Source organism: Lonchura striata, chromosome 9 (assembly GCF_050655825.1).
Source record: "Lonchura striata isolate lonStrDom1 chromosome 9, ASM5065582v1, whole genome shotgun sequence".
NCBI classification, from domain to species: Eukaryota; Metazoa; Chordata; class Aves; order Passeriformes; family Estrildidae; genus Lonchura; species Lonchura striata.
This window is the reverse complement of record NC_140711.1, coordinates 9,898,640-9,923,714: the sequence shown is the minus strand read 5'-3', so window position 1 is coordinate 9,923,714 and position 25,075 is coordinate 9,898,640. Positions and strand designations below refer to the sequence as shown.

The window sequence follows — 25,075 nt, the reverse complement described above, 5'->3', positions numbered from 1 at the left end:
CAGCAGTTCCAGGCTTGTTTCAGCCAAGTGTTGCAATTGCACTAACACACACAAAATTGTAAAACCAGGAGTTTGCTTCCAAGTGTGTTTTCAATCACCGCACAGCCATATCATTGGCATCACAATTGCAGGTGAACTCCAGCTGATTAGGAAACTCCTGGCTGCTCTGAGAGGGAGTAATGAGCTCATCATTGCTGAGTAACTAAGTGCTGCCAGCCTGTAGAAAACTGTTCTTCTGAAAAGCAAGATGAAAACTAAACTGCACTGGATTCAGACCCAGAACCTTCTCAGACTTGGTGCAGATGTCCCCAGCCAGTGCTGCTCAGGGAGCCCTGAGGGGCACACACAGCCTGGCATCACAAACACCCAAACGCTGCCTCCCTTCAGAGGTGCCACCTACTCCTGAGTCAGCAGCTTGTCACATGCCAAAAGCTTCCACACCTGCCCCAACAAAGTCCATGCTGGCCAGCTCTTATTTACATTGCATAAATTAAAGTTTTATATTCTATAAAGAGGCCTGAGGAACAAAACCCAGAAAAAGAAATTTCCAGGCATGCTGAATAGCAAACTGAAACAGAAAGGGTTTTTTTTTCCCCTAGGTCTCTGCATTTGAGATTCCACACTAAAATAAAGATTTCAAACCTGAAGCAGTGCAAAAAGTAAAAAATAAACAGAAACAAAGTGAGATTTCACCTCTTGAGCTGAGATGTGCAGTAAACTTAAAGAACATTTGGGGACTGTGTGAAGCTGCTTTTCATCTCTGCACTTCCTGGCTGAAATTGCAAGAGTCACAGGTATCAAAGCCTTGCCTGTGCAGTTTCAAGAGTGTTTACTTCAAATTGCTGGAGAAGAGAAGCAAAGGCACCAGGGGACCTTCGTTATTGACTCAGCACCTTGCTCAGAGGTTTCACACAGTTACTTCCTCCAGCTGTTCACAAAGGTAAAGCTAAAGCCTGCATAAATACTCTAAATCCTCAGAGGCAAGGCCCCATGGAAGCTCAACATGCAGCTTTATGCTGCCAAAGCATCTGGATGCAAAACCACTCAGCATTTCCCACGGCCATCCACCTGAGGAGAAAAGCACAAGCAGCTGGCTCTGGGGACCCAGGGCTGGAGAAGACATTCCTGGGTTCCAAGTCCACTCTTCTGCTGCTGCTGAAATAAACTCTTTAAAATTTTTCTTTCTGCCCTTCACCCTTCTAGAGCTATTTCACAACCTTTGGCTTCAACTGAAATTATTTATGACTGCCTTATGCACGTTTCTTCTTATGACTGTAGTTTTATTTTAAGAAGCTCCTTCCTTCCCCATGGTTTTTGCAGCCAGCCCCATTCTCCCTCCAATTTCATTTTGCTAGGGATTTATGTAAGCTTTTGGTCTCTGCTCAGAAAATAGTCTGTTCTTTAATCATCCCTGGCCCAGCTCCAATTTGAAATTATCTTTCTCAAATGGGGGTGACTGGCTCCACATAAACTGCTACAGATAAGATGGCAGGAAGTCTTTGTAAACAGCATTAATGCTGCTTTAATTTTTAAGGGATGAAACTCCTGTGATTCATCCTGGGACACCAACATTATCATCTCCCAATTGCAGCAGAAATTCACAGGTTTAAGTGGGAAACAGCACAAAAAGTGCCACCCTCAGCACCCTCATTCTCCAGAGCCACTTCTCCTGGCCAGTGGTGTCACCATCATCCCTGCCAGCCATGTTCCCTACATCCGTGTGCTTTGCCCAGGCTTTTGAAAAGGTCATTGCTGGTCCACTCTCTCTCCCTGCTCAAGAGCTTCACTAACAACCTCTCCTCATCCTGAGCACCCCCTTTAAAGGGGAACTACTCCCACCTTGCCCTTAGGGCTCTCCTTTGATACCAGCTCCCTTCCCCAGATGGATAAGAGCCTTCTGCAGGACCTGCCTGGGACCTGCAATTATCCCTTCATGCTCTTCCCAGCCCTCCACTCACAGCTGTGGTCAGAGACTTTCAGGCTGCCTGGGTTTTTACTGCCATCTAACACACTTCTTAGCCACACACCATCACCATCATCATCATGCATTCAGAAGCATTTCTTCAGAAGCCCATCACCAAAAACCTCCAATTTAGTTAAAAGCACAGCTTTGTCCCACTGCCACCTTGGTGTTTCCCTTGCAGCTGACACAAATGTCACATCCAGGACCAAGGCATCTGAGGCCAGGCTGGACAGGGCTTGGAGCAGCCTGCTCTGGTGGAAGGTGCCCCTGCCACAGCAGGGGGATGGAAGGAGGTGGTTTTTGAGCTCCCTTCCAACCCAAGCCATTCTGTGGTTTTATGACTGTTAGACCAGCCCAGCACTGTGAGTGCCAGTCCCTGCTCACCAGCAAGAGATCCTCCCAGCTGGACATGCCACAGCAGTAACACGTGGCCTGCATGGACATTTTTAGCCATTTCACAGTTACATACAACTAATGTTTTAAAAATACAGATTGTTGCAAGCCCGTGTATTTAAAACAGTTCCCCCTTTTCAGTATAAAGTGCAGCTCCACAACTCAGTAAGTGAAAAATAATATTAATTATCATATCAGATGCTTGAATACTCTAATTAAGTCAGACTAGATCTGGCCAATACTCAGATTAATTCCTTGCAAGGAAAAGACAAGGCAAATCTACAGAAATGCATGTAAAAGACTCCAAAGGCTCATTTTTTTTGAGTTATATGCAAACCCAGAAGGCAGTGACTACCAATTTTCATCTTCTGTGGCATGTTTCCAGAAGCTGTAGGTGTACTCCTGGCCAAAATCCAGCTCTAGTTGTACTGTGTCCACCTACTTCTAAATTTCATCTGCAAGTTATTTCTCATGTTCTCTTTATAAAATGTATTGACTAAGGTTACTGGCACCATCAGATTTGCACTCCAACAACTGATGCCTTCTGCCAAATACCAGGTGTATTTGATGTGTATAACCCAATTCAAGTTGGTTTTATTATTTCTTATCATATTATTTAGTCAAAAGACAAAATATCATTAAACAGAATTGACTAGATCACAAAGAAACTTCACTGTAAAGAGATAAACTTGGATAGCATATTAAAGTTTTTACCAAGATTCAGTTTTTAAATCAGTGTAGATTGATAGTGCCTCCAGGCTCTGCCAGCTAACAGAGGTGCTCCCTACCTCCCTTCTCTGTTCTAAAATGGTTTTATTTGGGCAGCAATATCTGATCAATACCAAGATGAGCAATGGCAGTGACAGAACAGCCAGTCCTGGTCTGAAGAGCCCAGTTATCTCCTGTTTTTTTTGGGGCTACAATGGAAATGCATTATTCTGGTTACCCCAAACCCATGCTGAAGCAATGATGAAGTCAGTTAATTTGTGAATGCTCTCTATTAATAAAAATCAATGCTTTTAGCCTTCAACAGACAATCTGATCTCTTCCCCCCTCAAGTGGCTGCAGAAACACCCTGCTTATTCCACTGCAGCCTGCATATCCCCTTACTGTTAGGTTTATAGTAATTTCAGCTTAGCCAGAACCATATGAAATTACATAGAAGAAAAGAAAATAGGAGAAAGTCTTCCTAAAGTGATGAAAAGCAATCCCTGAAATACTATGATGCACTGGGAAGGAAGTGTTTTCCCAACTGTTCTCTGCAAACTGTATCAAAAGCAGCTCAGTCAGTGATTGTGCTGAAAAAATGTCAGCCCAAGATGTGGCAGAGATGAAGAAACCCTGAATCAGAGGAGGATGCCTGTCGCCTCCTCTCTCAGCATTGCAGTGCCTTTTCTTCCTAAACACAAGTTGCACATAAACAGTGTTGGTGCTTCTTTGGTTTGAAGGGATTTTCTTGAAGGGTTGTTCTTGTTCTTAAATATTCATTAGCTATAGACAGAGAATTAAAGTTTAAATTAATCATAGAAATACTTACAGACCAAACAATTATCATCCTTCTGGACACAGAGTGATCTATATTCCAGTAGGTAAATGGAAGGAAAGTGATATAAAAAATCTCTTCACCCAAAGCAGCTGAAAACTTGAACAAGTAGTAGTAGAAGTAGTTCTTCACAATATACTTCTGTGTGCAACCCTGGAAATGAGAGAATTTTATCATTTTAGTGAAGCAGAAAAATAGAACAAACACTTAAAATGTTATAACTACTGCAGTTCCCAATCCTTAAACACAATATTTGTTGTAAGAAGTGTCAATAAATGAAGTTCAACTTTTGTACTAGAATGAAGACTACAGTGATAGCACAGTTACATTTCCTGCAGAGCAGAAATCTATTCAGAGTAACTGAGGTAGCAGTCATGTGGACAAAGACTTCCAAGAGATGGGAGCAGCCTTTCCTCCAGGGTAATCAGGTGTATTTCATAAAAGGTATTGATATGCTAAGTTTGAAATTTCTACATCAGGAGACAAAGCTACCACTGCTTTCTCTGGAAATGCATTTTGAGGTGAAAATCTTAAGCTGCAATTACTGAACTACATCATTTAAAATTTGCATCATTCTAGTCCCTGAAATTTGCTGCCAGGTGCTGCTGACAACAGCCCTCAGCACTGAGTTCTTCACAGCCTCCAGCCCTGTGCTCCCAGTGCAGGATCTCACAGGATCACTCCATGCTGAGGTGCCACAGCTGGGAGATTCAGCTCCTGTATGGGACTGGGCTCAGCAGCCACAGCTGCACCAGCAGATCCGGGGGAGCACAAGGCTCTGAGTGGGCAGAGAAAAGAGCTGCACCTGTCACCATCAGATTTGCACTCCAACATTTTAAGTAACAACCACAAGGTTGTCTTTTTAAGCATTATTAGTAGATACATTGCAAACAATGGCACTTTAGCATTTTATATATTCATTTTGCATCAGAATCTGTGGTATTGATGATTCCGAGATTGTAGAAAGTCTCTGTCTTTCAGCCCCGTTGCCAAAGCAGAAGCCATAATTGGTCTGTGCTGGTTTCCAGGTTGTTTATTCTGTTTATCTCTAACATGTTCTGCTGCCCTGCCCAGCTCTGTCCTGCAGGGCAGCGTGTGGGGCTCTGCCCTCAGTGGGATGTTACAAACATTAAATACCAGAAACTCCCTGGGCTGGATTTACAATAACGTGCCAATATCTGTCACCTACGTTGGACAGTGTGTCCCCAGCCTGAACCAACAGAAAAATGCCAACACCACAGTGAAACATGGAGGGCATGAAGAAGAAGGAGAAAAAGGACAAGACACACCCAATTTCCTCCATCTTGTCCCCTTTGGACCCCTAATCTAGAATCCTAAAATTTTACTTTTGCTTCTGTGCCACACTTAATTATTATTTATATCAAACACTCAGAGCTGGTAATTCATCCTGTAAGATTGAAAACTCTTTTCCATGGACAGAGATCACAGCCAGTGTCTCTGGGGCTCTGTATAGGGGGTTCCTGACCCCTGCCAGGGTCCCAGACCTGACAGGGCAGCCAGAGGGAAGCTCTGGATTCCCACAATTTTGTTTAGCATGAAATTTCATTCTGTCTCTGTATTTGGTAGCTAGATGATTTCATTAGATGTACCCCCCCCCCCCCCAACATGTTTCTTTCTTGTTTTTGCTCTTCTAAAAGGTGACACCCAGCCCTCCAGAGCTGGGAAGACACAGAACAGCACACATTGCTTAGGCCATTACTTTGGCCACTTGAATGTGTCTAGAAAAGGTTTGCTGCTGCTGCCATTTGGGACTAGGACACCACTAAGAGGTCTCAGGCTGTTAGCAGGAGCAACAGGTAAGTGATTCACATTTTGTAGGTACACCTGTCACTTTGGGAAATAAGGAGATAGACAAATAGACAGGAGTTTTCATTCAGGGGAGGAGCTAAGGAGCCAATTTAGTCTCACTCCATCTTCCTCAAAAAATTAAAAATATGTACATTGGCTATGTAAATACAAGATGAAAGAACTTCCTAAGGATGAGAACTGAGAAGGGACCATGAAGGTCTCAGCACAGACACACCAAGTTAAGATAGAGTTTTAACATAGCTTGTAAAACTCTCAGAATAGGAAAACTGTTATACTTGAGCTGGCTGTGTAACTAGTTTACTAAAGAGAAACTCTCGCCCTACATGCTAGTGAGAAAACATAAAAATTGTCTAAGGAGTCTAGACATGCACTTGTGACTTACTGCAAAAGCCATTCGAAATTCCAGTCTTTTCATCTGCTTTTAATGCAGAGATGAGGCAAACTGCATGGAGAGGACAAAAGCAAGATGGAAAGAACTTGCATCCATTCAACTATCATTAAAAGCCCCACAACTTGAATTTATTTTTGCACCAATAAACAGAAAAGACAAGTCAATATTTTTGGAAATGCCAGGGTCAGAGGAGTGTTCCCCCATCTATCAGTCACAGAGGAGTTACTGGCATCCCTGTAGGATAACAGCCCTGTGCTGTGTCTGGCTGCATGACAGAGCAATCAGCCTGAGTGTCTCAAGTCTCATCTGCCACTTAGAAAACACCCCCAGTGCAATTAGCAGCTCCAATGCTTCTGTCTGAGATCCTGAAACTGTATTTGGTGACACTTAGCACAGCCCCACAGAAAGCCCTCTTCTGGCACCACTAACTCCTCACTTAAGCATTAATCTCCAAGGTACTGGGGATTATGTGCTTGTGTGCTTTAGCTCAGAGAGCATCAGACACATCCCTAAGGTAATGCTTTTATACTTGCAACCTCATGGAATGAGGGATAAAACCTTCCAATTCCAGTAACTGTTCTGTGGGGGAAAGTATGGTTTATCAGGTTCTAAAAAAATATGGAGTTAAAAAACATTTCCAGGCTGAAGGCTGGTCCAAGTCCTTCCACATGACTCTTAAAACCTTTCTCTTTTGTCTTCCATTCCTTTTCTATCAGATATCACACACACACATTTGGTTGGATTTTTATCATTTTTTATTAACTCTACACCAGCAGTTGTGCACAGCCAGTGTGTGGCAGGGGACAAACAGAACCTGTCTGTGACACAATGCCAGCAGCCACATGTCAGGCACACAGAATTGCTCCACTTGATGCTTGGTAGTGCATGGTAATAAAGTGATGTTTGCACTTGTGATCCCACAGCACTGTAAGCACAACAAGCCTCCTCCATGCACCCTCAGACTGCAGTTAGCTCACATTTACTATGTACATCCACTATTTCTGCAGAAGGCAGAGTGCAGTGCTTTCTGAAGTGCCTTCCCTTTTTACTCTCATTCTAACCCCAGTGCAGAAAAACCCATTATTTGTGTTAACATCTTCTAACATTCCCAGAAATTTATTCAATTGCTAATTTTAAGTAACTCTTATCTTTAAACTTGGTTATTCTTAATGTACTGCCATGACCTGATGCCTTCCACAATGGCTGAAGCCCTCTCAGCAAATCAGCCCTTCCATCCATCTCCATTGCTGTTCAGTCTGGATCAGGGAGGTCTTAATGGGCAGCAATTAAGGCTGTAGATAAAGTCAGAATTTTTAGAGCATTTCAGAAGTAAGATGTAATAAGCCTCGGCACTCACAGACACAGAAGACAGGTAATTTCTCAAAAATGACCCTTCTCACCAACTGCAGAATGTCTCTTTTGAAAAACCTCGAGTGCTCAGACTACAAGAAACTCTCATGGATGTATGAGTCTCCACAAATAAACTACCCAGCTACTGGCACAGAAATGGCTCCTGCAGGTCACCCCACATTTGCAGTCTTTGCATGGGGTGGATCACCCACACCAGGTGCTGCCACAGCACCCACCCAGCCTCCCTGGAGCATGGGAGCATCCCCAGAACATTCCTACAGGGCCAGCAGGGCAAGGCAAACCAACACCCCGGTGGTTCTGGGGAGACAATAACACACAATGACACAGCACTGGAGGAATCCATCATTTTAGAAATGATATATATATATGTAGTGTTTGGCCTTCAAAGCTGAAACAAAGGAACAACAGCTGAACCACTAGCATAATAGATTAAAAATGTATTTTATTTCTTGCAATTCCTCTGGGAGATTTCTTGTCAGAGAGCAAAACAGGCCCCAGCTTTTCCTGCCCTGTCTCTAGAGACAAGCTGTGCAGCATCAGACTTCTAAGGCTCAGAGTCTGACCCAGAGATCCCATTATCCAACACTCTGTTCTCAGCTCTCAATTACTTCAGATTTTTCAGAAAATGTACATGTTTAATTGAAGTTCTTGAAGTCCCTTACTCCCCTTCCAACAGAATTGCCTTGCAAAAGATTAGGAGCTCCCCTCCCAAAGCCCTAATTAACACATTACATACTTTTCACTTTAAGGTTTTTTAATGTGGTAAAAAAAAATGGTTCTAAATTTAGAGATGCTACCAAAGATCAGGCACAAAAGAAAAAATCAAAAATTCCAGTCTAGATGCTGCTGTACACAAAGACAATATAAATCAGACAAATCATCCCCACAGGGCTGTACTGTTTAGAGTAAAACCACTGTGAAAAATCCTTCTGTACTGGAGTACTCTGCATAAGCAGTGAGTTTTACATCACTTTATGTTTATTAACTCTACCAAGTTAAAAAAGAAACCTATCAAGTCACAACAGCCAAAAAAATAGATATTGGTAATTAGATTTGGAAAATAAGAAAAAGCAAAGCCTATAATTGTCAAAAGTTTCAGTTCTTTCATCCAACTGCACAGCTGCATGTCAAACACATTGAGTTTCCTGAAGATCCAACAAGCAGCCAGGGCAGCCAACAACCCTCCAGCAGTTGTGCATGCACCTTCCCTGGGAGCAGCAGCTCCATGAGGAGGGAATGGGGTGGCCAGGGAACAGGGGCTGTGGCCCAGGGGAAATCCTGGTGTGGCCTGAGCCCCTCACTGGGTGCACAGCACCCATGGTAGGGTGAGGGGCAGGCAGCAAAGAGCAGTACAGAGTCATGGGAGGAATTGCAGAGATGTCAGGAGACAGCAGGGGCAGGACAACAGCCCACAGAGTACACACAGGGAACCCCAAGGCATCAAAAATACACCTAACCAAACTCATACATATGTGCAGCTTCCCACTCTGTTTAAATACTTTAAAACAAGTAATTAATTTTTAGTCTCTGCAGAACATGAGGCAGCCAGCTTTCAATAGCTGTCCAGGTTTACAGGGTGTTGTTGGAGGGACACCTAGAGCCAACCAAAACCTCAGAAATGTGGAGATGGAGACAAACAGAAATCCCAAGGAAATCCCCCTTAAATGTCATAAAATTTTGTCCAGCTCTGCTGTTGGCAGCAAGTCCTTGTTGACCAGCACACAGAGGACACATCCAGCTCCCAGCTGCTGTGCAAGCAGAGACAGCAGCATGCACTCCTGGCCCAATGAGAGGGATGTGGACTGGCTGATGCAGAAGCAAGACAATCATTGCATGAGACATAACAATGCTCAACCTTCAAACCAGAGAGTCACAGCACTTTCAGTGGTCTCAGGTAAAGAGCCAGTGGGGAGCCTAAAAATCAGGCAGAATCACGGTAGTATTTCAGCAATTTCTTGACTCATTCCAAAAGGCCATTAGATAAAATTCTCAGCAAGGTACAATAGAAGAGTACTGCTGTTCAGCCAACAGCACCAGGGGTGGCTGGAAACAATCAGGCTGCAAGGGGCTGTGGTCTGCCAGAACAAAGGCTGAGACCAGCCAGACAGACACTGGGAAAGGTTCATGCAGGGCTCCCACCAACACTGCCCCCCTGGGCACAATGTCCATCCAGCCACCACGCCTTACATCAGTGTGTGTTCATCCAAAGTCTCCCCTTCAGCCTGTAAAGACTGGTCAGCTGAGACAGATGTACACATCTGCACATCAAGCAGCACACTGGAGCTGGAACAGGTCTGGAACACAGTTAAGACACTTCAATTCATGTGCGAAGATTTCATTTTTTAAATCCTCATATTGTTTTCCTTCCACTCTGATTAGTAGATGGGAGATAGACTGAGTTACAGGTGTTGTTTTTGTATCTTGCTCTAGAAGTAACATGATTAGCCTCCTTCCTTGTGCTGAAGGAACACACATAGAAGTAACAGAATCTGCCAAGTAATTTAAATATAAAGTGGAATAACGTAAGACTAGTGTTGAAAGAGCATTTGTGTAGGCAATTAATAGGAAGAATCAAGGAAGGAAAAATTGATTATGTTGTCTTCTTAAAGAAAGCTGTCTTAAAGAAACCAAAGTCTCTTTCAGATAGAAAGGGGAGTGGCTGCTGAAGAGGCTGAGATTGCTTGTGGAGGACCATGCCTGCAGTCACTGGGAAGGACAGCCTCACATTTCCTGACAGACAGCCTAAACCAAGGCTGGTCCAGTTTGTCCACCAAGGATGGATGGCTTAAACTCCCACTACTCTGCTGGAAGTTTGTCTGTCATCACTGAACCAGAGCTGGAAACTCCACTGCTTGCTCCAGGACATCTCCAAGAGCTTTGCTCTCCTGCCACCTAGCCTGAGACTTTCTTGCTGAAATTGAAACCTATGGCTATTTTCTTATCTGCTGCAGACAAGAAACAAATTGTTTCCTTCCTGTGAAGGCTGGCACAGGAGAAGGTTTTTATAAGCATTAAAAAAAAAAAAAAAAGAAAAAGAAAAAGACATAATTCTTTCACTCCATAAACACCTGGTAATTCTTACAGGGGGTACTGAGCATTTCCCAGACACAGCACCTAACATGCCTGACTTGAATTACAGAGCCCAAAGATCAAATTGACACTTCAGCAATGCTGAAGGAACAGTCCTGCACAATGTCATTCATTTTATGGGCAGTTTTCAGAGGTTTGTCACCACTCTACCATGTCAAACCTGTGATTTCAAACAACTTTTTTCCTCCATGAAATTTCTACCACATCTATTGCTCCATTCTACAGTTGAGTCTACACCTGCTTTTTTAATAAGCGTCTGCACCTGTTGAATAGAAGTCAATTTTCAACCATACCTTCAGCTTGACAAGACTATTTTACTTCTCATCCTCCAGCCTATCTGCACTTTCTTCTAAATTCATCTGACAGACATCATGCCTCTCAAACCTACATTTCCAGCTGGTGATTTCCACATGGCTATGAAACCTGTCCTGAAAAGACTCTCATCACTTTCCATCAAAAGGTGTCCATCGCGGCACTCAGACTCACAGGCCATTTAACTTCCTCTATTCCTTTCTTAGCAGAGGCCTGGAGAGTTGACATCCACAATTCAGAGAATAATAGAACAGTTTGGGTTGCAAGGGGACCTTTAAAGATCATCTAGTCAAACCTCAAACCTACCAGATCATATACTTTGGAGCTTTTGCTTGTTGCTATCACAAAGGCAAGGCAGACTGACATTCCTCCACACAGTGGTGTCGTGGGGTCAGAATTATGTTTCACCCCTTTTCTTGCAGTATCATTTTGAGGAACTCCAATAGGTCTACCTTCCACCATGATCTTCAGACTTTTGAGCACACACCTGAAGGCACCTGTCCAACATGGAGGGTAACATCCCTGCATTTATTTCCTTGCCCACTCTTTATGGAAAGCTGCTCCTCTCATGGTCACTCCAGCTGCTGGAGTAACTCCCCAGAAGCCCAGTTCTGACACTTTTTGTTCTGAATCACTGGTGTGTATCAGCAGCATTTTTCTGCCAAGAAAACTGCACAACACCAGCATAAATAAGCCATGCACTTGTTCTCCTGGATGAGCTCACCTCCTCCATCCCCTGAGCCCTGCTTTGCCAGGCAGAGGTTGGGCAGGTTGGACACGGCCCTTTCAGCTGCCCTGACAGAAGTGGTGGGTGAGCTTCTCATGCACTTCATCCTCCCACATTCCAGGAAGAACTGGCCAATTTGTGCAATATGGAAACAACAGGGCAAGAGAGTCAGGCAAGGGAAGGGCAGAAGGAAAAGGCTTCCTTCTTCCACGTTTTACAGTGGAAGAACGGGTTTATTTAATTGCATTTTAATTTACGAGAATTAGACTGCAATTTTGTGGGGTGCAATATAGAGCTTGCACCTGGAAATGCCTGAGGAAGGTATTTGAAGGATTAGGTAGCATCAGAGTCCATGGACAGAGGGAGGAAAAGGCAAGTTAAGAAACAGAGAACGCAAATTTCAGACAGTTCAGAAAGATGGGGATTAGAGCTTCAAAACAGATATCAGATTCCTCTAAAACTTACTGTACTTCATATTTCCAAAGGTATAGTGTTGCTAAAACTGTTTTTTGGGTAGAAGGTTGTGCCACAAAACAGCATTAGATGGTCACCCTGCCCACACACCCACCCATCTCCTTCAAGAACCACCTCCTCTTAGTTTTGACTTTCTGCCAAAACCAGATGAGTCAGAGTGCTACCAGGGCCTGCATGGCTGCTGGATACCCACGGTGCTCTGCAGGGACACTGAGGAGGAATGGGAAGACTGTCACTCACTTTGGCCCCAGCACACCAGGTCTGAGAAGTTCCTCAAGAGAAGCTCAACTTAACCTAACCTAATCCAATCCAACACAAGCTTGCAGGGATGGCCAAAGACCATGGAGAACCAGGCTTCACTGTTACATTTCTTTTAAGAGCAAAATCTTGTTCTCATGTTGGATTTTATTTTAGAAATCAACTTTAGCTTGACACCATAGATTATCCACTTTTTTCTACACAGCAGCATCATGAATCCAGTCAGCTAATTTTGCTCAAATATTAGTTCCATGGCAGAGGTCTGTTCTGAGAGGCACAGAGCAGCAAGGCTTCTGTAACAAACAGAGTAACACCATGCCATTTTCAGACAACTAAACTATTTGTTTTAATCTCTTACAATCAGGCACCAGCACAGGGTGCAGTGACATTTTTGCCAGCAGATAGTTTCAGGATTTGAGTCACGGAGCTGTTTCCTAAGGCAGTGCTAAATAGAGCTTTGGGTTAAGTACCATCACACGTACACAAGTGCCTTGTCCCTGAGCTCCCAAAAGGCACAGACCCCTGGAAAGAGGAAGGGATGTGTTCAGATTGCAGCTGTGGCTGTGGAGAGGCACATGGGAGGAGAGCTCAGCAGCCAGCCCAGCCTGGGAGGAGAGCTGCAGATGGGATGTTCTTAATTCACTTGCTGCCTCATTATTAGCTGCGTGCAGTGCAGGCCATGCTGATGTCAGCTCTGTTTCTGATGGAGAAACACACAAGGAGACCAACCTGATGTTGCCAAGCGCTGCTTCAAGCCCTGGCTCTCCTGCCCCTTTGAGTGAGCCACTCTGTGGCTGCAGTCCCTTTGCACTCCCCCAGCCACCACAGCTTGGCACTGCACTGGTGGCACTTTTTGGCAGGTGCTTGCAAGTTTTAATACTTCAGTCAGTCCCAGTTCAAAATTCACCCCAGCACCTGACACCTGCAGGTGACATGGGTGTCAGCTGCCCTTCCATAAGGACTCTTTTCTCCTCCCTAGACCTTTCTTTCAGTCTTTTTGCTTGCTCTGCCCTTTGCTTCATGCCACAGATCCTGGTGGGTGGGCTGTGCATTTGTCAGGGAACAGGTTCCTCACTGCTAAAGCCTCTGGGCCCTTTCCATTGCAAACATCCAGGCTTTGCTCCTGTGGCACAACTGAGGTGTCTGACACTGACTCCTCCTGTGAAATCAAGTACCCCAACACTCTCACTTTGCAAAGGAAAATGGCAATGGGGAACACTAAAGGCACTACACTTCATAAACTGGTTGACTTAAGTAAGCAGCCACAATTCCATCCAGTGGAGCAAGCTGCAAAGGGGATAAAAATGACCTGACCAGGGCTGATGGTGACCACTTTCTGTGTGCCAGAACACACAGGCTCAGGGAACCCTATTGACAGTGGTTTGCAACTGCCAGCTGTCTTCAAAAGGAAGGATTAAACATATTTTTAACTTTTTATTTCTAGTAATAAATACTCCAAAACTTAGTAATAAAAGAAATAAATCAGCAATTTAGGTCAATATTAAAGCATTCACAATCCTCTACATCTAGACCAAAGCTGTTTACTTTGGGAAAGTAAATTACAGGTGCTAACCAAACTGGACTGATACGACACCCTTTAAAGCAGGAAAGTGAACAGACATTTTAAATAAAAATTTCATGGTTTAGACAACACTACCTGTACCCTCTAGACCTCAGATTTACTTGCCATAGCAGTCATTAGTTACCTTCCACTGCTCAGATGACCTGTACACATTCCCTGCAGAGCATAAAAATGAGATAAATTGAAAGATCTGGATGTCCAAAGGAATTTTCCAGAAGACATTTTCTCTGGCTTCTTGTTTGTTAAATCTGCTCCTCTTCTCCAGAGACCCAAACAAGAAAAACAACAGCAGATTAACTTTTATTATTCTGGTTGATATCCGAAGTAATGGCCCAAGACAGTCAGCAGAATTATAAAGCAGTAAGTGGCTCACCTCCAAGCACTGGAATTAATCCTAGGATCCTGACAGCTCCTCATTAAGAGGTCCAATGGCCTCCAAAAGGATGACTCAGGCTGTGAGCCAGGAAGCACTGAGTCATGAAGCACATCATCATCATCATCATCAGTGTAAGGACCTGGGCTGCCAGCACAGCCCCTCCCTTGTGCCCCTGTGCCAGCAGCCACTCTCCCAGCAGCAGGCACCACACAGGATGTCTACTGCAATCAGCAAAGCTTCACCAGCTCCTGTGAGCTTCAGGTGATTCTGCAGCAAGATCCTGCAGATGAGATGGTAACAAAGAGCATGCAGCTGTCTTTGCAGCCTGTTCTCCAGGGGGGGTGCAAGGCTGCTCCCTGAAGAGAGGCAAACCCAGTGCTGACAGATTCTCACAGAGTTGCCACTCACTACCTCAAGCTTGGATGCCATTCTACTGTCATATTCCAAAGGACCATCACTCTGATGAAAGCATCTCGTTCATACAGATGAACGCTATCCCTCACTGGCTGCTAAAAGCTCAGACCAAGGACTGGACACCTGCAGGATGCTCCAGCTCCCTGGGCAGCCAGGCAGGGAGGGGAGATCTGCTGGGGAACGTGAGCCCTATGCTCAGCCCATTGAAACCAGAAACTGCATCTCATGTTTCCCCAGCTGCAGCTCCAAACTGAGGAGCTTCCAAAAGTTCAGCTGTATTCTCTAGGGACACAAAGTGTTAGCACTTGAGCCCGTTCTCCTAGCAGTGCTCATAGGCTTTTTTCACAAGGGTTTGCCTCTCCTGCTGAACCTACCTCAGCTATCGCTAACTTACTGCTGCATGGAAAAAAGCAAGCCTGAAAAACCATTTTAAAAGAAAAAGCAATAATCTGAGACTGATACAAAGATCTATTGCAAGGGACCACCACAGAAGAGAGACCTTGACTCAAGCTCTAGAGCAAGCATGCTTCAAATTACCAGCCATCCCATCACAGCAAAAACAATGTTGTCATCTATATCTTGCAAGTAATTGACCACATTTTTGGGGACTGTAATACATCTGAAACGGATGTGCAGGTTTTACCTACCTTCTCTCTTTCTGTTACCATCACCTGGCTGTCATCCTGGTTATTATCCTCCTCACCTACAGCATGAGCAAGAACCATTCAGTCACTAAACATCATCAGGCACTTTGCAAGCATTGCACCAGCTCAGAGCAGTTCTGACAGTTAAGGAATAACTACAGTGTAAACATGAACTGTACTCTCTCAAAGGCAGGAAGACAGATCTTAAGATGATAAAGCATCTGGGAAAGGAAGAATGGAGAAAAACAAACAAATCTCTACAAAGAACTTTTTGTGCCCTTTCATTCAAGCTATCAATTTCAGGAGCAAAAGTCCACCAGGAAATTAGAGATAAGCAAAGCTTCACTTTTAAAATTTATGTGGCCTTTATCTGGCCACTCACAGAACACCAGCTTCAGGTGGTATATTGGTATATTATATTGGTATACCGGTATATTATTGGTATATTTTAAGAGCACAGCTTGAGGATTTCCTACAAATCCTATAAGGAAAAGATACTTTTTAGCTCTTCCAGAAATAAATTCCTTGTGAAACAAACTAATAATAGAAAGCAGTACAGAAGAGAAACTAGTATTAGCCATAGACAGGATAATTACAAGAAGTTGCTCTCTTGTCTTCTGTTGTAATAAACCCAGAAAAGTTCTCCACTAAAAGCCCATAGATTCAATACCTAGTCCAAGCCAGGACATAAATCCAGTTAGTGTGTTGGACTAGCACCATTCTGTATCATCCACAGGCACCAGAGTTTGCATTTGAGGTATTAAAAAGTGATTCTAAACAATCTGGCAACCAAGGAACACCAAGAATATGGGTTAGGTACTGATTCAATATTTAAGACACGCACGCAGCCACAGCTATCACATCTAAGACTTTCACTCCTTGTCTCATCTCATGGCAACTCCTGTGGGGCAGGCAGGACTGATTTACAAAGGTTCAGAAACACAGCTGCTCTTGCTGCTACTGGCCACTGTAATCAGGCCTTGTGGCTTCTAAAATTGTTTTTAAACACACACTTAAGTTCCAGGTTATATATAAACAAAGACGATCATGCAGCACTCCTGGCACAAATGTATGCAATAATTAAAAGCCTCCTCCTTCCAGAGGAAGAGCTGTTCCGTCTCTTTACCCCTTTGAGACATCCTCTCTCCTCTCCATCCAGTATGACATCGTCCTACCAGGTGTGTCCATCCCCTCCCAAACTGCCACCAGCTACCAGCCCTCAGCTGCCCCTCCCAGCTCTGCAGCTGGGCCACCCTGGCACACAATCCAGCCCATGACAGATGTAGGGGCCTGAGAGCTGGCACTGAAGAAAGGGAGGATGTCCTGGAGACATGGAGCTGTGGCAGTCTCATCATCCAGTAAGCCATTCACAGCTCCTTCACTGCATGCAATGTGCTCTGTTTTTACAGGTATATAACCTAGGGGTTGTCCAAGAACTTACACAGGAGAGCCTGAGAATCCTTAAGACAGTTCTGACAGTAAAGACAAAGCAGTGTGGAAGTTACTACCTTATAGAAATCAACTGTCCTGATGACAAGGACTTTGAAACTCCCAGGTTTCAAGAAGGGATGGATGACCACAGAGCCATGCAAGGCTCCAGCAGGGAGATGCAGAAGCAGCACTTCAACACCTTTCTGCAAATGCCACTATCCATAGAGAATTCATGGCCAAGGAATTTGCTATGTAAACAAGAATCCTAAACCTGCTTATTTGCAGATACATCAGGGTAACCCTGGGTGACTTAGCAATAAAGCAGGGGGTCTCAGCCTTAGCCTAAAGGAGGTCCAAATTCGCTTTTCACATTTCTTGTCAGACTGCAGAAAACCCTCTGTGTAAAATGGACTTTTTATTTCCATTTTCCATAAAATGAACAGAGAGAGCCTGTCTTTATAATTCTCACACTTCATTGAAACACTCTTCAATCTATTAATCCCATCTTCAATTTAGGGGTGTTTGAACCTAACTTTCATGTTTCAGAAATGTCATAATTGTGTGGAAACAAACCCAAGTTTCATGGAGTCTCACCCAGAACACATTTAACCTTCATATAAAGGTAATTGTGCCCTTCTTCATGAAACCCAAAACAACTGCTCAAGGTAAACAGCTGCATTCATGGAGCATTAACTTGATAGGATTTTAATATCAACACTGCTACACGAACTATGTCACTGTTCAAAAGAAAGCAGCACCAATAAATATTTTAGTGAATTATCTGCATAGTTTACTCAAAATAGAGCTTACTGAAGTTCAGAAGTGAACACACTGAACGACAGCTAATTGAGAAAGAGTCAAGGAGAGCTAAGGAAGAATTTCAGATGCTTGAAATGGGAATCTGAGCACTGGATGTGGAACAGGGAATAGTAAAATAGTACGGAAGGGAAAGAGAGGTAGAGTTATGACATTCATGGCTAGTCCATGTTTATGTTGCAGGTAGAATTTGGAAGCCCATTATCACACCTGCTTTCCAAAAGGCACCACAAAACGATCTGCTAATGAATTCAAGTCATTACAGTAAGAGAAAAAGCAGGTCGTCCGACCTGTACACATGGGTTGCATCATACCCTTCCCTCTTCCCTTCTGATACACAGGGGAATTACAGACCGTGCCGCGGCCGCCACCTGCCCGGCCAGCGGGGAGCGCAGGGAGCTGGGGCTGTCTCCATCGGCGCCTGGGCTGCGGCAGCGGGGCTGAGCCGCACGGAGCCCGGGGCGGGCGGCGGGGCTGAGCCGCCCGGAGCCCGGGGCGGGCGGCGGGACTGAGCCGCCCGGAGCCCGGGGCGGGCGGCGGGGCTGAGCCGCCCGGAGCCCGGGGCGGGCGGCGGGGCTGAGCCGCCCGGAGCCCGGGGCGGGCGGCGGGGCTGAGCCGCCCGGAGCCCGGGGCGGGCGGCGGGGCTGAGCCGCCCGGAGCCCGGGGCGGGCGGCGGGGCTGAGCCGCCCGGAGCCCGGGGCGGGCGGCGGGGCTGAGCCGCCCGGAGCCCGGGGCGGGCACGGCCGTACGCGGCGCGGCGGGCAGGGGCCGGGCACGGCAAAGCACAGCGCCTCGGCGTGAGACAGACAGAGCCGCTCCTTCCCCGCATCCCGCCGCGACACTGCCGTGCCCCCCAGGCCCTTCTGCAGGCAACTCCCGCTCGCAGCGACCGCCCCATCCCGGGCCGACAGCGATGGGGAGCGCCGAGAGCCCAAAGACGCCTCCCCGGCGGGGATGCGGCCGGGCTCGCAGCCCCAACCCTTTTCCCTCCTCCCGGCCCGGGCAGGCGGCGGGATGCGGGGGGACCCTCCCGGGGCGTCCCTGCGCGCACAGCGCCGGGGCGGCTCTGCTGAGTCACAGCCGGGCCCCCGCCGCACTCACCTGCGGGCAGCGCAGCGCGCCCGCTCCATTGCAGGCGCCGCGGGCCCGGGGCCCCTCCGCGGGGTCGCGGCTGCAGCCGCCCTCCTCGGCAGCGGGGAAGAGCCCGCAGGAGCGCTGGAAGCGCGCCACGGGCTGGGAGCTGCGCAGGGTGCCCAGCAGGCGGGCCATGCTGCCGCCAGCCTCCGCGCAGCGCGGCCCCAGCGCGCCCCGCCGGCCGCGGGGCCGCGGGCAGGTGCGCCCGCCCCGCCCCGCCCCGCTCCGCGCTGCCCCGCCCCGCACAGGTGCGCCCGCCCCGCCCCGCTCCGCCCCGCACAGGTGCGCTGTCCCACCCCGCACAGGTGCGCTGTCCCGCCCCGCACAGGTGCGCTGTCCCGCCCCGCACAGATGCGCTGTCCCACCCCGCACAGGTTCGCTGTCCCACCCCGCACAGGTTCGCTGCCCCGCCCTGCACAGGAGCCGAGTCCCGCCCCGCACAGGTGCGCTGTCCCGCCCCGCACAGGTGCGCTGCCCCGCCCGTCCCACCCCTTGCTGGCCCGGCCCTGCACTTCCCTTCCCCGGCACCCAACCCCGTGGTCCTCCCCTCGGTGAGGACATGACATTAAGCGTGTTCCTTTTTTGGGGGATTTTTCCTACCGTGATGTTTTTCCTGCTGTCTTAATGTGAAGATAGAATGACCTAAATAGCACCAAGATCTTTGGGAAAAACACTTAGGCGTGAATGCCATGCTACATGGGCTCATCTTCTGTCAATTCATCTCATGGTGTAAAATACACCCTGAGCTGTCCCCAGTTTCATTTTGTCTGGTTTTGGAATCAGCTTTTATTTCTTTTCCCAAACGTTTGCACACCCACATTGTATACATCACATGTACACATACACCTACAAGGATACATCTCTAAATACATTCTCCCTTAAATACAGCTATGGAGTTTCTTACAGAAAAAGAGGAGTTATCACTTGGAAGATACCCCTCAAGTTCTGGGGCTGCAAACCTTGACACAGGTGATCCCTGCTGATTCCTATTTTTGAAACATTTAGCACCTTAGTTCCATCAATGCATTCCTTTTTCTTTTCAGAACAGCCCATTTTTATTCCCAGAAATAAATTTTGTACAAGGATTGTACAATCTTTATTTGCTCAACATAGACCCATTTAAAGTTTGTTGCTTTTTTTTCATTCTCAAATACCCCAAATTATGCAAAACTGAATTAAGGATTTTTTTTCCGGAGCGCTTGGGAAACAAAGCCACATTCCTTTGCTTTTTTAGCAAGTCGGTGTGTCCCTGTCCCTGTCCCTGTCTCCTACAGGTTGGGCTGCCTGTAGGAGATGCTCTCCCAAGCCCCATGAATACCACTGCTCTTGAGATGGCAGAATCATCTCATCACCCAGCCTGGGCTGGGGCCAGGCCAGCCCACAGCCATGGGCCACATCGGTGAGAAATCCCAGGCACAGCTCTTCATCACCCCCATCCACAATCAGGGCAGACTCCATAGAGCTCATCTAATTGTGCGATTAATTCTCTTTTATCTTCTCCAAATGCAGTCTTCTATCAGTGGAGGTTTGCCCAAGCTGCAGGTGACACCATGGGTCCCGTGCTTTCCTTGCTGCTGGGTGTGCACACCCTCAGTCCTGGCCGTGATGGCAGGGCTCCCCTGCCAGCAGAACCAGCTCACAGGGACTGAGGAGGGAGCAGCCTGTGCAGGTTACGTGTTTGTACTCTTTTACCTGGGGGAATTATTTATTGTTTGCCTCTGGGCTTGTTTTAATAGCTGTGACATTTACTAGGTGCACTCATAAGCATGTGGGAAATATTTGTCTTCTTTTTCCTGTTCCTAGATATGTGAAAAATGTCCAAAAAATTTGTGACATGTTAATTTGAAGAGAAAAATTACAGGCCTGCTGGTGCAGCTGAAAGCCTTGCCACTGATGCCAGTGGGACAGGATCTCATCCAGGGACACAGTGGAAAGCAGGAAGGCAGGAATGAAAGTGCATGGCTAGGGCCAGCACTCAGTGGGTATTTTAAAATATCTCTTTGTCAACCACAAGTCAATATTTATCAGATCTGCCTACATAGTTATGTCATTATAATACTTACCAGGTATTAAAATAGAACTCAGCATTCACAGCCAGCTTCTCCCCAATTTCTCTGCAGGTGCACATGTAGGTTAGTGGGAATGTGTCTCAGTGAGGATGTCAGCATCCAGCTGATGAGAATTCAGGTTTTACTAACCAAAATCACTTGAAACTTAATAGAGAGAAAAACTAAGGGAGAAATTTCTACTTATTGTTAAATTTAATATGCCTTGTTTATGTCTTGAAATCAACATGAGTACTGCATGAGCTGGTAATGGAAGTTTGTGACTCTTTTTGCTGTGGAAAGTCAAGGGATTTGTGGGAGTTATGTTCCTAATACAGACTGATTTCTGGAGTGAAGGAAACTTTTAAGGTCCCATTTCATAGTATTATAGAATATCCTGACTTGGAAGGGACTCAGAGGGATCATCAAAGTCCAGCTCCTGGCCCAGCACAGGACAGCCCCAAGAGTCACACCATGTGCCTGAGAGCAATGTCCAAAAGCTCCTTGAGCTCTGTCAGGCTGGTGCTGTGACCACTGCCCTGGGGAGCCTGGTCAGTGCCCAGCCACCCTCTGGGTGAAAATTGTTTTCCCAGTATCTTACCTAATCCTCCCTTGACTCAGCCCCGTGCTGTTCCTTCAGGTCCTCTCACTGATCTCCCCCTGTCAGAGGGCAGAGATCAGTGCCTGCCCCTCCACTTCCCCTGGTGAGGAAGCTGCAGAGTGGGATGAAGACTCCCCTCAGTCCCCTCCTCTTCTCCAGGCTGAATAAGCCAAGTGACCTCAGCTGCTTCTCACATGGCCTTTTCCTGAGACTTACCTCCCATTACTCCTGATGGGCAAAAAAATTACTCAAATTACTCAGGATTTGGCTCCTTGAAAGATGTGCTGTAGAAAAAACTCCCCAAATTTAACAACTAAAAGAATTCAAGAACTGTCCCACACTTTGCATGGCCCATACATATTTCCAGAGCTTTAGGAAGGGAACTTTCTATGAAACTAGTGGAATCAAAGTCAATGCAAAAGACTAGATGAGTACAATTCTGAGAGTGTTTAAAATAAGATATTTATAAACTATCCAGTGGCAAAAAAAAGCTTTTAGAGCTTTATCTAGTGAAACTGCCTCATCTAGAGCCAAAATAGCTCACTAATAGCCAGTTAGTATTTAGCTACATTTTCACAAGGGAAGAAAATCACCCCTGGGCTGAGGAAAAGCATGAAAGATGAGAATATAAAAGATAACTTTTGAGAAAGCTGAGAATAGTGTCTTGTGCTGAAGGCATTTCCTTAACAACAACGGGTGTCATTGTCATGATGGTGGATATGGTAGATAATTTTGCCTTCAGCATCAACAAAGTTAAGAGTGAAGTACAAATTCCAGGGCTGGGGGTGGATGATGATGCTAGGAGAGCACAGCTCAGATTTCAGATGTCAGCCTGAGTTTGCAGTCCTGACAGCCACATAAGCCTTGTTTTCCCTCAGGCTGAGGGAATGCGTCTGGAGGAGCAAAACACGAGCACAAGTTTTCCTGTCACTCTACAGACAGCAAGCACATTTCACTGTGGAACATCACAGTTGGGGCTTCCTGGGCTGAGATCCCTCTGAGGAGGCTGTGGCTTATGGGTTACAAACACAAGTGTCAGAACTGTGGTCTTCCAAGCAAAAAAGCACTGAAGTGACAGAAACATGAACAAAGTGAAGCCCCTGCTGAAACTGTAGGTAGAGAGCCACTGCCTGCTGAGATGTGTCTGTACCAGGGAGAGGCCTTGGCAGTGTCTCTGTACCTGGAGGGGTGCTGAAGATTTGGCAGGGCAGAGCTACAGACATCAGCACACTCTGCCTGGACCACTGAACTTGGCAGTGAGATGTGGGCTGTGCCACAGGGAGGCTGGCACTCAGAAATCCTGGACACAGAGATCCTTTGGCCGTGAGGTGAACACAGAAATTCCACCAACTCATCAAGTACCACAGCACTATACTTAAACAGGTTTGAACAAATCTTCCCTTCAGCTCCATCCCACGTGTTTTCATTTCTTCAGTCATTTTCTCAACATACTTAGAGCCCGACTCTTAATTTCATCTTCCTTCACCATTTTTTTGCAATTTGCATTTTTTACTCGTTATACTGAGAAAGATACTATTAAAATGTGTATGCTTTAATACTACAAGTGCTCTTTTTATAAGACTTTTGCTTTTTCATTATATTTAGTTGACAAGCTACTGAACACATTATTTTGGATCTGAGACTTTCAGTACTGAATGTCAGACCCAACCACCCACTAACCTTGCAGGCAAGAAAATGGAGCCTTCTCAGATTAGCTGGAAGAACTGGAGATTTTGAAACATGGTGAAAGTATGAAAAAATCTGTAGAAAGTGCCCTGGGAAACCAACACATGAGAGAATCTGGTTTCCACAGCACTTGAGTTTTTTGTTTTTGATTTAATGCCTATCAAAGGTCAAATAAAATCCAGTTTGAAGAAACATTTTTAGAGAAAAAAAATTCAGGAAAGATCAATAAAGAAAGAATCTCAACAGGAGTCTGCATAATAATGGGTCTCAAGTCTGCACATTTTGTAGGCCTTTTCTGATTAAGAGAAAATGTTTTCTATGCCAATATCTTCATTAGTTTAGCTGAGTGATACAGAAAGATTGGAACCTGTGATACCTCTGCAGCCTTCAATGCACTGAACACACAGCAATTGTCATTGCACAGATGGTCAGAAAAAGTAAAGCTGCAGCACACAATGTGTGTTAAATACCTCAGTCCTTTGGGCTCCAAACTGCTCACCAAGTCCTACAACTTTAGTCATTGAGGAAAATGGAATTGTAGACCCATTTGTTAATAATTCTCACAAGATTTTATTTTAATATCTTTTTTTTATATATATGTGATTGTATTTTCAGTTTTAGGGAACATAAGCACAAAAGCAAAGCAAAGTTTAGAACTTTGTAAGATGAAAGCAGTTCCAAAAAAATGCAAGAAAGGGAATGTGCTGAAGCTGTGGCTGCTGTCTTGAGTAGAAATAATTAACTTTTCTGTTTGCAGTGTAAGTAACCAGATAATTCCATGTAATTGCCTATGATTTGCATTGCTTGAAATGGTATTGCTAATTTCCAGTGAAGATTAGCATGTTATTTAAATAATTATTCTGCACCATATCACTTGGATACTTCAATTACACATATATCTACTGTGAAATTCCTAGAGGTGTTCACAATGTTTCAGGTTATTTGTAGGCTACCTTTACTATTGCAGTGTTTTAGGAGACAACAGCAGAAGAAGAATTAATAAAGTTGTAGTGAAATGTTGGGCTTAACCCCTATGAATTTTTTAAAACTTAATTATCATAAGAATTCGCATGTCTGATTATCTTATTTAAAATACAGATATCTGTATACAGCTCTCTGCAAAAAAAATCTGATTTTAGCAACAACAGTCTAGGCTTAAAATGGTAAAACCTTCTCTTTCTCTGGGCTGTGTTGCCCCAGTGTAGTTGAAACTGTTGAAAGGGTTTTTAGTGGGTTTTTTTGCAGCAGCTCCCATGCTGCTGTCCAATGATCTCTGCTTACAGCACTCAGGGCCTGCACTGAAGGGATGGCACAAAGAAGGGGAATTCAGCAGGTTCTGCAAATCATTTCTGTAAAAGAACGTGGGAGGGTCTTTGCTAAGGGTGATCAGCTCCAGGTCCTTACAACCAGCTGCCCTGGCAGTGGCCAGGCTGGCAGCACACCTTTGCTGAAGAGACAAGAGCACTGCTGGAGGGGCACAGCTGGGCACACAGCCTTTCCCTTTGCTTGATTTATTCTTAGACTTCTCCTGGCATGGGCTCTTCAACCAATCCTCAGCCAGCAAGTGTACAAATGGAGACAAGATTACAGTTCTCAAGTAATTCTTCTCAAATACAGAGTAATGCCCTGCTTTTTACAACTGCCAGAAGCCAGGGGCCTCATAAAATTGGGAAAGATGGCCGGACAGAACACACATCTAGTCAATATGATTATTGCAACATTCTCAGTTTATTCAAGAGAAGATGGCAGTTTTTATATACTTCTACATAGTTTACAGATTACAAAGGCACACTGATTGGCAAGCTAACATTGTTTACCTTTTCCTTAAGGTGGCCTAAACCTTACACTATAAACCTATATTACTTCACACCCAGACACCCAGTGGTCCCCATCACATCTTAATCCAATTTCTAGCTGCGCCACAAACTCTTAATTTCTAACTGTGTCAGAGGCTGGAAGGCCTCTCAACGCCCAAATCTGAGGCCTTGACTGGA

The 25,075-nt window shown here is 45.6% G+C and overlaps 1 protein-coding gene across 1 annotated transcript in view; it reads right to left on the bottom strand.

The window, feature by feature from the left end:
* Window positions 1-18,937, bottom strand: part of SGPP2 (sphingosine-1-phosphate phosphatase 2) — a 35,680-nt gene extending 16,743 nt beyond the window's left edge. The window contains exons 1-2 of the mRNA XM_021553640.3: window positions 18,717-18,937; window positions 3,894-4,052 (exon numbers count right to left, since the gene is read on the bottom strand). Coding sequence (XP_021409315.3) covers window positions 3,894-4,052; window positions 18,717-18,884 — 327 coding nt within the window. The 5' untranslated portion in view covers window positions 18,885-18,937. The remainder of the gene's footprint in view (window positions 1-3,893; window positions 4,053-18,716) is intronic.
* Window positions 18,938-25,075: the final 6,138 nt, after the last annotated feature.